The 16824-nt window shown below is 37.4% G+C and overlaps 1 protein-coding gene across 1 annotated transcript in view; it reads right to left on the bottom strand.

Moving 5' to 3' along the window:
• The window catches only part of MYO16 (myosin XVI), a 476542-nt gene that overhangs the window by 266311 nt on the left and 193407 nt on the right, over positions 1 to 16824 (bottom strand). Inside the window, exon 14 of the mRNA XM_045567153.1 lies at positions 7600 to 7717. Coding sequence (XP_045423109.1) covers positions 7600 to 7717 — 118 coding nt within the window. The remainder of the gene's footprint in view (positions 1 to 7599; positions 7718 to 16824) is intronic.

The raw sequence follows: 16824 nt of genomic DNA on the forward strand, positions 1-16824 counted from the left end.
AACTTCTAATACCCACTGTCATCCTGATCCACACATCTAGTTATAGATACATGACCAGTCAGAACCCGTTCCCAGAAAGCCCCATCATGCCTTCAATTAGCAATCACCAAAAGCATACTATTGATTAATTAATTAATATAGCCAAATATGTTATCTCTCACACCTACTCATTTATTTTCACCTCATTCTTCATGATCATTAATACCAGCGGTCCTGACATGTGAGTGAAAGAGCCTCACCTAGGAGTCAAAGGGATGGGTTGTTATACCTGCCCCTGACTCTGCCAGTCTCCACATACCTCTTCCCTTCATCTTCCTCATCCCAGATATGGGGAAGAAAACAGGGAAATGACTCAGGCTTCCTCTGGACTCTAAGAGGAAGGTGTTATCAGTTCAAGCACCTACTGTATACCAGACACGGTACTGGGGGCCTTTCCAACATTGCCTCATGTAAATTCTGTTGCAGGTCTTCTCACACTTACACCCAAGTGGCTTATCTCCAAAGCCCAGGCTCTTTGCCATAAAACATGCTGCCCTTCACGTGAGCTAAGATGCATTAGAGCACTCTGAAACTTTTAGAAGCGTGTGCAATCAAGTAGGTAATGCTAAGGATGATGATGATAATAATGAAGATGATTATTTATCTCTTATTATATCTCGGATTTGTTTATTTAAAATCAGGATTTGGAAAAAACACAAGGCAAGGGCCCCAATATACTTTCCATCTCATTTGTGCTAACTCTAAAGTTTGAGTTTCAGAAGTAGATAACGTAGCCTTGACATATTTATTGAAAGATTTTTCCTGTTGTTAGTAAATTTCAATTTAAAAGTTAAATAGACTCATATGTCTTTAGAGCACAGAAAAGAACAAAAGACAAAACTCTTCCCATCCCATGCAGGGACTCTGGGTCCCTCTCTCTTTGTAGCCCTCCCCCCTGCCCCCAGCATATTTCTGGGAAAGGCAGAATCTAAGATCTGAAATAAAAGTGAAAGAAAAAGAAAAGGTGAGTGATTTAAAAAGCAATGTTACCGCCTTCAGTACTTATGGGGACCCTAAGAGTTTGGGGTGATGATTATGCCCCTTGTACAGAAGACGAAAATGAGGCATAGAAAGTCAATGAGCTGCCCAAGGCCATGGAGCTGTATAGGAAAAGAGCCAGGCAGCTGTGGATCTATTGACTGTGCTCACCTGCCCAGGGAGCTAAGGAACCTAGAGCCCTACAACACCTGTCTTTTGACCTAGCTCATACATGGCTGATGTCGATGAATTTGGCACCCTTCGCATTCTGGATGCAGTTAAAAGCATGACTGTATGGACTCTCAATTTCTACCAGTGTTTAACAAGTAAGCTTTATAGGAAAGTCTAAGAAAAGAAAAAGAAAATATCAGTGAAAGAGACCATCCCCTAACCCAAGGTAGCCATACAGGACAGTAAAACACTGTGTTTCCTGGAATGTGGTGACCTTCTAAAAGTCCTTCAATCAGTTTTTGGTAAATAGAATTCTCTTCAATAATAAATATCCCAGAAGAGGAGATCACTTCATTGTTTGAAAAATCAGCTAAGATTTACCTTCAGTAAACAGAATGTTTCAGTTTTGAATACCTAGTTGCCTAGTGGGATTTGGGACATGCCTAGCCCTATGGTCTGCTCACAAGCTCTGTTAGCCGAGTGGAGAGGTTTATGAAGATGCGCTGATGCCAACATTCACAATTCCTTTCTCACCACTGCCTTTATCCCTTTCAGAGGTAGCTCTGTTACACCATTTATAGCTCCTATCATAAGACTGAGAAATAGTCAACTTCAAAAGCGGTTTATTTCCAGTTAAGTGAAACACAGTTGAAACAGGAGAGCGTGGAGTCTGGCCCCTAATTTGGTAGTTGGGGAAAGAGGATAATCGGCACTCGCTGGGCATTGCAACCTGAAGGACAAATTGAGATTTTATCCGGAAGTCCCTTTTCTACTGTGCTGAAGACTGCGGGAAGACTGCTTTGTAACTTGTAGTTCTTGAGAAGGAGGTGACTTGTGAACAAATTAAAATAATAAAGAGCCAACTGAGGACATCATTGTCACATATATTTGAAGATTTACAAACAATAAAGTGATTAGCTGATGACAAGAATGAAGAAATACAGCATATTTTTCTATTTTATTGGTGTATGTTTTGTAAGAGCTTTGTGTATTATGTAACAATTTCTAGATAGTCTAAAGTGAATGACAACCTTTTATGTTTTTTTTTTTAGTTAAACCTGTTCATTTTATTCTTTAAAAAATATTTCATGTATCACACTTAGAATAGGCAATCTTGTTTCCTCACTTGTTACATGTTTTTGTAAGACCCTATCCAGTAGGTGTCAGCAAAGTAATCTTTTTTTTTTTTTTTAATTCAGGATATTATGGGGGTACAAATATTTTGGTTACATGGAATGCATTTGCCTCGCTCAAGCCAGGGCCACAAGCGTGTCCTTCCCACATACAGTGTTCCCTGTCTCCATTAGCTGTGGGTTTACCCTTTTATTTTTATTCCCTTAAAAGACAAGGAATGAACTTGATCATAAGAGAAAGAATTGGAAACAAGGTATCTATTACACTCTCCGCCATTAATTTCATAAGTGGACTTATATGTCACATCATGTAAACCTCTTTGCATTCTAGGATGAAAAATACACATCATTAGGGATTCAAAGATATTAGCAAATTACCTCAAGTCTCAAATGAAATGTACTATATAACTAACATTACTGGCAAAGTTTTCCTTTTATTTATACATTAATTTCCTGTATACTTATCTTGGAGGATAGCAAGATATTTTACAAGACAGTCTTGAGGGGTGCTGGTATGTACACCAGGGAGCCTATAATAATTATTTTGTAAAGCAAATAATCAGATGGAGGAAAAAGCCTGGGCTTGAAGCCAAACTAGAATATTATTTATTAATTAAATTTTCTCCAAAGTAAGAAACGATTCTTATCTATAACTGGTGTTTCATAAAAGTGAGTCTGGTATTTTATATACTATAATTTTTGGTTGTATCCCTGATGAAATAATTGATATTAAGTTATAAAGGTATAACTAATGGCAACAGTAAAGGAAACATACAGCATTTATCAATCTTAAAATTATTATGATAATACTGCCTGTCCAATAATACGGTGACAACTATTTCATAAATGTGGATAATTTAAAAAATACAGTCTACCATAAAGTATAAAATCAACCTGTAACCTACATTTATTTGACCTGGTTTAAGATATAATATCTTTCCTCCAACTTGATTAACTATTTTGGTGAACACTTAAAATTCAGAAGGCTTTTACAGAGGACTGCTTTGAAAGACTCAGCTGTCTAAAAATTGTGTAAAGTAGTTTAAATCAATGCATCTTTTACTTTTCTTTCATAAAAAGAGTCTTGGCAACAGATGAAATTATTAAAAATTATCACATTTACTAATAGCTTTTTAAAGTGTTCAAAGCCTATTTTTTTGAATAGTGATAATCTTTATTCTTAAACTGAAAGTAATTTTGAAAAGTAAAAGCTGACACAGTGGGTCTCCCCTGACTCTCTGGTGCAGGTTGAATTGTGTCCCGCAAACACATATATTAGGGGAAAGTCCTCACTCCCAAGGCCTGTGAATGTGAGCTTATTTGGAAAGAGCATTAACGCCAAGCTACAGTTGTCCCCCATTATCTGCAGGGAACACCATCTGAGACCCCTAGTGGATGCCTGAATCTGAGGATAGTACCAAACCCTATAGACACTATTTTTTTCCTAAATACATATACCTATACCTATAATAAAGTTCAATTCATAAACTTGGCACTATAAGAGATTAACAACAATAACTCATGATAAAATAGAACATTTATAATGATATACTTTTCACAATTTCACCAGCTAGGGGGTACTTTCTTCCCATAACTCTTAGCAACCTTAGCATGCAATTTTGTTTTCCTTACTTATTAAGTTGCAAATTTTCACCTTTTCACTTAAAGGAAGCACTTTACAGTTTCTCTTTGGCACATCCAAATTGCCAACATCACTACTCTTGCATTTTGAGGGCATTCTTAAGTAAAATAAAAGTGACTTGACCACAAACATTACAATACCACAACGCTGGATCTGTTAACCGAGAGGGCTGCTAAGTGACTAACAGGCAGGCAGTGTAGACAGTGTGGCTGAGCTGGACAAAGGCAGGATTCAAGTCCTGGGCTGGACAGAGCAGGAGGACACAGATTTCATCATGCTACTCAGAACAGCACATGATTGAAAACTTATGCGTTGTTTATTTCTGGAGTTTGCCATTGAATATTTTTGGACTACAATTAACCAAGGAAACTACTGTGCTCAAGTGAGGATGGCGTCATACTGGAGTAGGGTGGTCCTAATCCAATATGACTTGTGTCCTGTGAAGAGGAGGGTAACAGGCACCAGAAGAAGGCCACAGGTCAAGGGCAGCAGAGATTGGATCAATGCAACTACAAGCCACAGAACACAAAGCGTTGGCAGCAACCATCAGAAGCCAGGCATAGGCAAGGAAGGATCCTTCCCCCCTTCCCCAAAGAAGTCCAGAGCACATGGCTCTACAGACACCTTAATTCCAGACTTCTAGCCTCCAGAACAAGAGGTAGCAAACTTCTGTTGTTTTAAACCACCAAGTGTTAGTTTGTTATAGCAGCTCTTGAATACTAACATACTCTAACAGTTAACAGGTCACTTTATATTTGGACTTAGAGAATGTGGAGGTCTAGGCAGCATCTTTAAAATAACCTACTCCAAGTGTCCTGTTTTTGGCAGGACTATTTTCGGCACTCTGGTGTGTGCTCCTTCCTCTTACTTGTGCATATCTAGTTTTGGGGTGAGAAACACATAGCTGACACGAGGATGCACACTGGCAGGTTCTGTGATTAGGTGAGGAGGTTCCCACTCTGCAACAGCTGCCTGCTCTTTGGAGTGTGCATTACCTATCCCTGCACTCATGACCCTTTCCACTTGGCAGGGACTGTTTGAAGAAACTTCTCATGTTCCCCTTGAGTCTTGTTTTTTTCAGCGTAGACATTTTTAGTTTTGTCGACACTTAACTCCAAAAACATGGCACTTGAACTTTCCCTCTCCTGATAAACATTCTCTGAACATCTTCCTTTGCTCTTCTTAAATACAGGAAACAAGGAACTGAGCTCCCAGTCTGACCCCTGCAGGGCACTGTGGGTCCAGCGCTTGTGTTCCAGGCATCACAGTTCTAGTCATGCAGTCTCAAGTAGCACTGTTTTTTGTTTTTTGTTTTTTCAACTTTTTAAGCAGTTTAAAAAAAACCCATAAAGAACAATCACCAAATCATTTGGCCAAATGTTTGAAAGAACACAGCAGGAAGCTATCAAACAAACACACGTGGGCGATAGGAAGTGGGTTAAGGACGTTAATTAGGAGAACAGAACGGGTAGCAAAGCCATATGGAACGTGGAGCAACGTGGAGAACACCTTTAATCGACGCCCAGATTGCTGTTTTTATAAGAGAAGAATAAATTATATCAAGTGCTGAAATGCCATTGAATTTGTGCTTTTATCTCCTTCACGATTCAGAGGGCTTTTCGGGACCTTGCACTCCTTTGGGTTCGTCCTCATGAATATGCATGATCGTGGCGCAGTACGCGCCTGAACCAGCCGCTCCGAGCGAGCGTGGGTCTGTGGGTCGATGCCGAAGGTAAGTGCGATCGCGTGCTAATGGGGATTGCTGATTAACAGAAGCCTCGGTAAGTGTGTGCCGCGGAGTTTCCTAGTTCTTTTTAAAATGCATATATAATTATTTTCTGAGTTAATATTTCTAAAGAAGAGGACACGTTAAACTCTATCAAAAAAAAAAAAAAGAAAGAGAGAAAGAAAGAAAAGGAAGGAAGGGAGGGACGGAGGAAGGGAAGGAGAGGAAGAAAGAAACCAAACTAGGAGTGATAACACCTGCAGAAGCCAGTTACTGTATCTCTCCGCTGCCCCAGATAACAGACATTGAACTGAGAAAAATGCCACGCTAGGGAAATCCCAGGAGAGCTTTCTCCCCTGGGTGCTAACTGCGCATGAACGACAGTGGCCTGCTTTCCTTGGCACTCTCAGACTTCAGCGTCCACGTGAATCACCCGGGACACTTGTTAAAACGCAGTCTCTATCAGCCTGTCTGGGTGGGGCCTGAGATAACAAACTCCCAAGTTGCAACTTAGCCCTTGTCCCTGGGCCACACATTTGAGTGGCAAAGGGCTGGGACCTGCAGCTTTTAATGTTTTAGCTTCCCACCCTTGGGGAACTTCTTACCCACTTAGGGACTATTCATGGCTACAGCCCACCAGTCACTGAGAGCTCGGAGGAAAACCAGGCTCATCGTTAAAGGGGCAATTCTGGGCCTTGGAGGAGCATCTCACCGGGGTGTTACCCAACCAAGACCTGAAAACCAGAGTTTGTGGCTCAAGAGTCTCCTGTGAGGTCGTTCTAAAGGGGGACGCGAGTGAGAGCTTAAGAATTCTAAGCCATGAATTTAAGAACAAAAAACTTTTCTATTGTATAATGTAACCCTCTAACTTCAACATCTAAAACTATCTTTTCATATTCCCTTCGTGCATATTATGTGTCAAATTCCATTCAGTAGAAATTTGATTTTAACATACACTTGCTGCAAAATACAACTTTTTTGTTTCTAGATTATGGTCAAAACTAACCTTTATTTCTGGCAAAGAAGATAGGGTAACTTTAAAAAGCCAAATAAAATTGAGGTCTTTCAAAAATCTCTTATAGTTAGCAAATGTTTGTGTGCTGACAGCTGCTGCAAAAGATATTTTAAACAGTTGATTCCTCCAGGTAGATTAGGTATTCCACCTACAATTGTATTTACATTATTAATTTGCATGGATGATCTGTTTTGATTGGAAAGAGGTAAAATCCTAGGTGAATTGTAAATTAGTTGAATTTTAAATAAGGAGTTTCATAAAATATACATTAAATATTTAAATCAAAGAAGAACGATTCTGTTTGGGTTTAGTTTGATGATTATTTTAATGTTTGGATTTGTGTTAATTCAATCATCTTAAAATATGGATTCTTTTTTACTTAAAAAGTATTTCAGTATGTGTTATGTGAAGAAATTATATACTAAGGTTATAATTTATTTGAGTTGAGTTCATTTATATGCTCAGCAAGGATGATTCATTTCAGCATTTGTGGTTTAGGTTTGGCTCCACATTATGCAGTTCACACAATAATCATCTTGAGAAGGTTCACCTTGCATTTGAGAATATTTTTCAATTCATCATAATGAAAAATTTAGAACTTATAACCTGACATACCAGGCACCCACACCCATCTGTGTCCCTGAGGGTTGATCCTTGTTTTAACATAGTGAAAACTTTCCAGAGTTATCCCAAGAAATTTCTAAATACAGCCATGAGGAAGAATAGATTTTGTCTTCGCTGCATTGGCTTTTATCTGGCTTCTCTCCACCGTGTGCCTATTTAAAATGTGCAGGAAAGTGAAGATTCACCTCACTTGGTCCCATGCCTTTAGCCACTGCTGTTCTGCCCTCCGCTGGCGCCACAGGAGATCTCCATTTGCTAATTGCACACTTACCTCCTGTTAAATGTTTTCTCCTCTCACAGAACTGTAGCTCAAAATACTTTATGAAGCAACTGGACGAATCATTAAGTGTTGTCTTGGCATGTCCAAAGGCTTCTAAGATGCACATGACCTGTAGTAGAAGAGAAAATTTTATTGAACTACTCATTTTTTAAAAAATAAAATTGATGGGTAATAGCAAAGATGTAGGGAATATTTCTTGACCTAAAGGTTCTATCCTGTTCATACAATAGCATATTGAATATTTAAGTTTATTCTTTCCTCAAAGGCAAACCACTAGCATTCTATGACCCAAATGCTGGCCACTGTTAATAAAATAATAACACACAGATGACTTTGCTATATACACTCTGACTGCAAGGCGAAGAAAGCCATTGCATTCACACCTCACTCCGCCCCCAAGCTTAAAAAAATGTTATTTGAGTTCTGAAATAAAAATAAATAAAAAAGAGAGAGAGAGATTTCAGACTTGAATAGAACAGTAAAAGAGCTTTTGCTACTTCGGATGGAAGGAATTCGAATTAATATAAGCAATAGTCAAGATTTCTTTTAAAATAAAAAATTCACTTAAAAATTGGTATGTAGCATTCTTTTGAATCTTTATTTGCTTTCTACATAAGAGGGCTGTCTGGAAAGTATCCAGCCATTGTTAATATATATATTTCTTATATTACATGGCTGGTTACTTTCCGGACAGCGCTTATATGTTCTTTAACCAGGAGCCCCAACTAAATCCTCCCTCTACTGTATTTTTGTCCTATAAAAGCCATTTTCTCTCACATAAACAGGAATAACACTCTAGTTGAAGCTGCTGTGCCTGCTGGGTTTTGGTGCCATGGACTTTGTTGCAGATCTGGCAAGTTTGTGGCCTTGAAATGCCAGAATAAAGCTCTGCAGATGGATCCTGGTATCTGAAGTTCTTCCTTTACTTGTTTCCTTAAACACTGATGATAGCGTAAGAGCCATTTATTCCACATCAGTTGATTGTGCCTGTGACAATGATGGTGACCAAATAATTCTCTAAAACGTATGAAAATCTGTCTTCTTTTGACAAATGTGTATTCAGATCCTTTGCCCATTTTTTGATTGAATTATTTCATTTTTTCCTATTGAGTTGTTGGAGTTCCTTATATATTCTAGTTATTAATCCCTTGTCAGATGGGTAGTTTGCAAATATTTTCTCCCATTCTGTGGGTTTTCTCTTCCCTTGATTGATTGTTTCCTTTCCTGTGCAGAAGCTTTTTAGCTTGATGTGATCCCATTTGTCTAATTTTGCTTTGGTTGCCTGTACTTTGGGGGTATTGCTCAAAAAGTCCTTGCCCAGACCAATGTCCTGAAGCATTTTCCCAATGTTTTCTTGTAGGAGTATCATAGTTTCAGGTCTTAGATTTAAGTCTTTAATCTATTTTGATTTGATTTTTGTATATGGTGAGAAATAAGGATCTAGTTTCATTCTTCTGCATATGGGTATCTAATTTTCGCTGCACACATCATTAGTCATTAGATATATGCAAATCAAAACAATTATACAATGAGATGTCATCTCACCCCAGTTGAAAGTTTTCATCAAAATGACAGGTAATAACAAATGCTAGTGAGGATGTGGAGAAAGGGGAACCCTCAAACACTGTTGGTAAGAATGTAAATTAGTGCAACCTCTATGAAAACTAGTGTGGAGGTTCCTCAAAAAACCAAAAATAGAATTCACATATGACCCAGCAATCCCAATGGAGGGTATATATCCAAAGGATGTGAATTCAGTATATCAAAAAGATACCTGAACTCCCATCTTTACTGCAGCACTATTCACAGTAGCCAACATATGGAATCAACATAAGTTTCCATCAACAGAAGAATGGATAAAGAAATTGTGGTAAACACAATGGATTATTATATAGTCACAAATAATTAAATCCTGTCATTTGGAACAACATGGATGGAACTCGAGAACATTATGGTACATGAAATAAGCCAAGCACAGAAAGACAAATCTTGTATGTTCTTACTCATATATGGGAGCTAAATATTAAAAACAATTGATCTCATGGAGACAGAGAGTAGAATAACGGTTATTACAGGATGGGAAACCTAGCAGGAAGAGGGTGATAAAATTGGGATAGTTGATTGGTGCAAAAATATAGTTAGATAGATAGGGTGAATGATATTTGCTAGCACAACAAAGTGACTATAATCAACAATAAGTTAGGGTATACCTTAAAATAACTGAAAGACTAGAACTGCAATGTTCCTAACACAGAGAAATGTTAAATGCTTGAGTTGATGAATACTCCAATTACCGTGATTTGATTAAATCACATTGTATGCCTATATCAAAACATCACATCTACCCTGTAAAGATATACAACTATTATGTACCCATAATAACTTTTTTAAAGAAGTATGGAAATCTGAAAGGTTCAAAGGTGTCTCTGCCTTTGAAGATAGATATGTTAAATGCAGTTTCTGCAAGTGCCACAAGAGGGAGCACAATAACCCCTTATTGATGGGCTTGTATTTCTGTTCTCTTTAATTTCTGGTGACAGTATTTTTTGAGACTTTTATTCTTTTTTTTTTAATGCTTTGATCCTATTTTTTAATTTCCTGGCATCTGCTATACTAATACATTGAAGTCACCCAGAAGTAGTTTATATTGTAAAGATCATTAAATACTTTAATGCTAATACAAATCAAAAGTGTTAAAAGTTAGATAGTAGTGAAGTATGTTAAACCATCTGTTTTTGAAGTTTGAATTTTTGGAGATAAACATATATTAAATCTTTACAAAAATCCTATGATGTAGGCCTGTATATAATAACCTAATTTTAAAGATGATAAAAAGCAAATTGATAGCAGTGAAGACAGAAATGTTTTCTGAAAAAACTAATTTCAAATAGTACTTCATAAACTCTTATTTTCTGCTTCTTTTCCAATAATCTAAGATATGTAGTGAGATATATACACAATGAAATCAATAGTGTAGTGATAGCACATTTTAAACATTAATAATGTTACATTAAACAATTATTTTAAAGTCATACAATGGTTAGGATAAATTTTTAAAAATATTTTGCTTCTAGTTTTTTTGGTGTCATATCTGATAAGTATTGTTTGTATTACTGTAGGAGAAACAACATTATAGCTAATTAATAACATGTGCCCCAAACAGGAAGTATAAGGAAATAGTTAAATGCATGTGCTTTGGCGTGAGAAGAAGCTACTTCCACATTACTGCTCAGCAAATGACAAATTATATGACATTAAGTATGTCCCTTAAATTCCTCAAGCCTCATCTTCCTTTATTCTAACACACCAATTACTCCTACAGTGGTTGTCAATGTCCAGTGTGTGAAGCACTCAGTTTAGTGTCTGGCACGTAGAAAACATTCAAAAAATAACAACGATTAATTTTATTTTTGTTCATAATGGTAGCCAACATTTTTATGGTGCTTGCTATATGCCGGGCAACATTCTAAAGTGAGATCGTGTGTATGTATGTGCGCGCAAATGTGTGTTTTAATACTCACAACTTATGTCTCCATTTTACAAAAAAGGAAATAGAGAGATTAAGTAACTTTCCCAGGGCTCATAGCTTGTAAATAACAGAGGTCGGATTTGAGACTAGGCAATCTGACTGCAGAATCACACATATTAATCATTGCATCATATAGCAATTACTGCTAAAAACAAAACAAAACAAAACAAAAACAATAAAGACATATAAGACTGAAACTAATATAAAGCTAAAGCTATTTAGCAAAATAGAAATACTTACATAACATTCTTTCATTGTGTACGGTTGTTCCATAATTCAAGATTAAAATGCTAAACTGAAATAACCAGGGTGGTTTTCATCTTTAACCACTTGGCCAACAGGTGGCGCTAAATATACTTATTAAAAGAAATACAGAGAAAACACAAAACTGGTATTATTCCATTGCTTACCCTGACTTTGAAATAAAATAAGGAGAAAATTGCACAGTAATAAAATTTTACATAATAATATAAGTGAAGAAAATTAAGTATACACATGCTCAATATTTATTGATTCCAATTTTATTGGCTTGGTATTTTTTCTGTCAATTTCATCAGTTATATTGTTAAAAGTTACACACTATTATGGCAGTAGTTAATCCATTGTATTGTCTAAAAGCAAAAACCTGTGGCCTCCTCAGTAAAAATAATAATTTAATCAAATGGAGCCGACCACCCTGCTCTGTGAAAGCTGTTGCTCAATAAATGCTTATTTAAGAAATTTGAATGGAATTGAATGTTTGTTTCCTAAAGTCGAAATTCATTTGGGCCAGAATTGGCGAGAAATCCCAGGCAGTTTCATTCCAAAACTTGACTTTTCTGTTCCAACAAATCTAATGCCATGGAAAATCCCCTGCATCCAACATTTGAAATCCAAATTCAGGGCTTAGAAACAAAACAGCCCTTCTTAACCAATCTTAGCTGTTCCAAAATTGTATAGTAGGAACAAAGCAATGTCCGTGACACAGGATTCCATCCATCCACCGAGGGGACAAAACACACTTTGAAGCACATTGCAGAGGCAGAATGGAAACTGATAAAGACTTTTAGGATGGGGCAATTGAAGTGTAAGACTGAAATTTGAAAGTATTTTAGCTACATGTCCCTTAAAAATAAGTGTATTAGTTTCACATAATTACTATAAAACCATTGCAGGACCTCAGTGCTGGACTTTCCCTCATCTTCCTGTTACCAACTAAATCTTTCTCCTCCTCACAACCTCCTCCATGCAGAGTACTGTGCACCCACAGAGCGTGAAACTTATCAAAGGCCAACTTCCTCCCAAATCCCTTCAAGGTGGCCTTTTGCTCTCCATACTCCACAGAGATGATAATCTGCAAATGAGGCAATGACATCCCTGGTGTCAACCACAGGAAGGGTTTCTTTATCCTCAGCCTCTGCACCATCCTAGACTGAAGACTACCCCAGTATGTCTTCATTTTTGTTTCTCTTTTCTTTTACTGCACATTATTTGGTAACTGATGATGGAAATAACCTCCAATGACTGTTTTCCTCTAAGACTATACTGGGTTTCGGGGCAGAACTGTCCGCTTCAGACTCACCCAGACTTTCCCAGTGGAAGGTACCATGTGTATGTGTGTTATATACCTGTTTGTCCGCCTGTGTGCTATCTCAGACTGATGTTGCACAACCGAATATGGCTAAACTGTCTCTCTAATGTAGCTCTCTTTTCTCCTTTTAGGATCACCTAACAAACATTCCTTTCAAATTATCTTGTTCTGAACTTTAAACCTTTTACGTAATAGCTCCCTAAACCAAGGATGCTCGTTTCTACTCATTTCCTTAATCAAATTTCTCTTTCACACAGGAAGTACTGTACATCCTCAGTTAATGTTGTCAATAGGTTTTTAGAAACTTTGACTTTAAGTGAAACGATGTCAAACGATGTATAACAAAACTAATTTTACCATAGGCTAACTGATATAAACAAGAGTTTAATTCCTACAGCATACAATATTAATAAATTGTTTCATTTAAAGCCCTGGTTTCCGAGAACCCATCAACAACATTAACTGAGGACTTACTGTACTGACTCATCTCTTAAATGTACTTAATTTCACTAAATGCCTGTAATTTTATAAAGAATTACAGTCAATTCAAAAATTCATCCAATGCTTGTATTTAATTCCTGTACATGTACTTGGATGCTTTGCAAAAATGGTGACTGAGTAATTTTTATGAACATCTTGAACACTGAATGATATTCAAGTGGAGGATAATTTAAAAGAAAACAAAGTCTAATTGACATGGAGTTTAACCCATGCTCAAACCAGGGGAATGTTTTTTTCATGAGATTAGAAATCACTTATTTATAACATCTTTTATTGTCATGAGGAACGAATAAAACAAACAAATGAATTAGAAGTAGTTTTACTTGAAATTTTCACTGATACTCTAGTTTGGACTCCCAGATGCTAATTGATTTGTAAGTTATGTTTAGCTTACACAGAGGAATGCAATTTGGAATATATTCACTTAAACTAAAATTCAAAGCCAATTTACATAAGGTAATCTAGAATACATTTTAGAAATTATACAGCCTACTTTCTCCTAAATGATCATTTTAATAAATAATGGTTTTAGTCTATAATGTAGAAGAGAAACGATTGTTCCTCGTCATTACAATTAAATCAGTAGATTCTGTTATTTCTATTAGTTAACCTAAGTCTATTTTATAACCATGTTGTTTTATACATACTCTCACCCTTGGGTATCAGTAGTCAGTATATTAACATATCTGAACAAAGAATATAGGTTATGCTAGTCTTCCCAAGTTCACTTCAAATGTTAAATTATTTTGAGCTTTGCTGTAAAATTATGTAGGTGCTCAATGCAGTATGAGCTTAATGGTTAAGAATTAAAGTCATTAGTGACTGTAACATGTCCTGTAACATGGACATGTTGCAGGATTGATTAATTATACATTCTTTATAGAGAAAAAATCTGCAGAATCAGACATAAGCTTAGGGATCCATTAGGGCAGATTTAATTTTTAAAGGACTTATAATTCATAAGTAGAAAATATGAGGAAATAACACTAATCTATTGATTAAACTTAAGCTCTTCTCATTTCTAAATCAGGAAGCAGATTCTATAAGTCTCTAGATAGAATATGACCAAGTAAGCCCCACATGGTAGAAATAGTTCTGCCCAGTAGCAGCCAGATAAGAAGGGCAGGTGACACAGAAACAAGTACAAATAGCACAATATTCCTTGTGTAGTATATTTCTAGATTTTTAACTTTTGAACTTTTATGCAGCCTGTTTTAGGGAATGATCTGAAATAACAGCAGTTGTTTTATTTCAATGTGATCAGACACTTTAAAGTATTAATATAAAATTGCTGAATGAAATGCAGGTATTTTTCTGTAAACGTATATACAGCAAGACATGCACGCATGAGACACTGGAGGAACGTCAGCAGGAATTTGAGACTGCAGCATTGTATTGGCAATACCTCACTTTTACGATAAATAAGTGACAATAGAAAGTCTTATACTGTGGGAACATGGCCTATCATGCATTATTTCTTTTAAGGAAATGACAGAGCCCATATGTACATCATTTTCTCGAAGGCTATACAGAGCCTGTTGGTCCATTTATAGCAAACCTTACATTCTTTTTGTGTGTATGAGCAATTGAACCTACTTTTTAATATGTACATTAAGTGTTCTCTTGACCTGGGACATAATAATTAAATATTTGAACAAATGTGTCTTCCCTACACTTGAACTAGAAAGAAAAAAAACAGGAAGAGATGGAGGCAGGTAAGATACAAGAAAATGCCAGTGTTAGTTCTATAAATCACACATACACATGCACATAAACACCCCTGCCCCAAATTTACAGGGTCCTGACTACATACAAATGGTTTATCCACATTAAATTTATTTGATAACGTTAAAGCAATCTAATTTAGGAAACTTTGGATAATTAAATGTTTCTTAGGTGTGTCGAAATGCTTTAAGATGTTTTATTATGCATTCATTTATTTACTGCATAGAGACTGAGCTCCTACCGTGTTGTTAAGACAGCATTTCTGACTTCCAGAGACTGGCGCTTGGTAGCCATTTCATAGATACTTATTGAATGAGTGAACAAATGCATGAGCCAACATGGGCCAGTTTGGGAGGGATGTGTGTTCCAAGGTGGCTTCAGCACAGAGTAAGAGGACAGGAAAATAATGCCATAAAGTTCAAGAATAAAATAACATTGTCAGGAAGAATGTTGGACAATGCTGATTTATTGGACTTTATGTAAAAAGAACACAGAATCCTTCAAAGGTTTTGAGAAAAGGAGTTTGTGTGATACAAGCTGTTAGTAGTTCACCAAAATCAACTCTCTTTTTCTTCCATTTAATAGTTGAAGTTGAGCACAAAGCTACCTGGTTAGTGATGCTCTAAACAGTGATAAGACTAAGTTAAGCCGACACTGTGAACACAAGTGAGGCAGCCCTCCTTACACGGCTCTCACCCTGGGCCAGCAGTTTCTTCTCCCTTCCTCTGAGCAGGTGAGCAAGCGCACATCCCCGTGCCCTGTCGGGTCATGAGGAGCAGAACTGCCTTGCCAGCCAGGACCGGCTGCAGGGGCACGCACCAGGACATAGGCAAGAAAGGGACAAGAAAGGGGGCAACTTAGAACAGTGTTGAAGGTGGTTTGATGACAGAAGGTGCCTCAGCACCAGTGACAACTGTGCCTAAGAGAACTGGATGGGCCAGAGAGCTGGGTTGGAGAGCACCTGGAGATTGTGCTGGACAGAAGGAGAGAAATGGGGTCAGGTTTGCGAAAGTGGAATCGAGAAAATATCATACCTAGCCTATTGCGATGAGTAACATGGGAGGATGCTGGGGGGAAGAGGATGCTGAATAAAACTCTGGACATGTCTTTGAGGGGCACAGCGGTGTGTCCACGATGTCTGCTGCACGGGTGGGGCTGCACCTTAAGAAAGACGTGGGGCAGAGATTCAGGTGCAGAGCTGCTGGTGCAACCACGGGACTGAATCGTGGGGCCACAAGCATAAGCAAGGCAGAGTGCCCTCTAGACAGCGTTTTATTTCAAACCGAGACAATCACCATGAACTTTCATTCCTCTTAGGTAATTTCCAAGAGAAGTGCTGAAGTGGGGAGGGTTCCTTCTGCAGGGAAGGTCCCCTAGCAAGCAGACTGTGGAGTTCCGGCAGTTTTTTTATCGGACATTGTTTTTCAGTCTGTTCCCTACTGTTAGGTGTGCTTCTTGTGTGTGTCAGAGCACGTGATTGCAGGAGCCTTCCAGCTTCCGTTGAGTTTCTTCTTCCAATCTGCTGTGCTCTGAAAAAAACCTGTTAAGAAAACTTGCTAGAACTGGGGAAAAGTAAGAGACTCAGCCTACGGACAAACACCTCTTTGGGCCTCCTTGAGTAAAAGTTCTGACTTTTATCGTGTGGAATTGTTTTTGGCTTTATCTTAGCTATGAATGGGCTTTTTCACTTCCTTTTTGAATCTTGGTGACATTTTAGTTAGATGAAGTAGCAGAATAAGGTGTCTTCAAATGTTATTAATATAACATTGCAAGTGTTTCTGAATATAATTTAAAATCTGTTTGGGGGATGAAGGTTTATTACCTGCCCGTCAACGTCTTTAAGGTTTACTGTGGGCAATTTTTTTAGATCCACTGAAACTCTATCATCAGT

This window comes from Lemur catta, chromosome 13 (assembly GCF_020740605.2).
Source record: "Lemur catta isolate mLemCat1 chromosome 13, mLemCat1.pri, whole genome shotgun sequence".
Taxonomy (NCBI): domain Eukaryota; kingdom Metazoa; phylum Chordata; class Mammalia; order Primates; family Lemuridae; genus Lemur; species Lemur catta.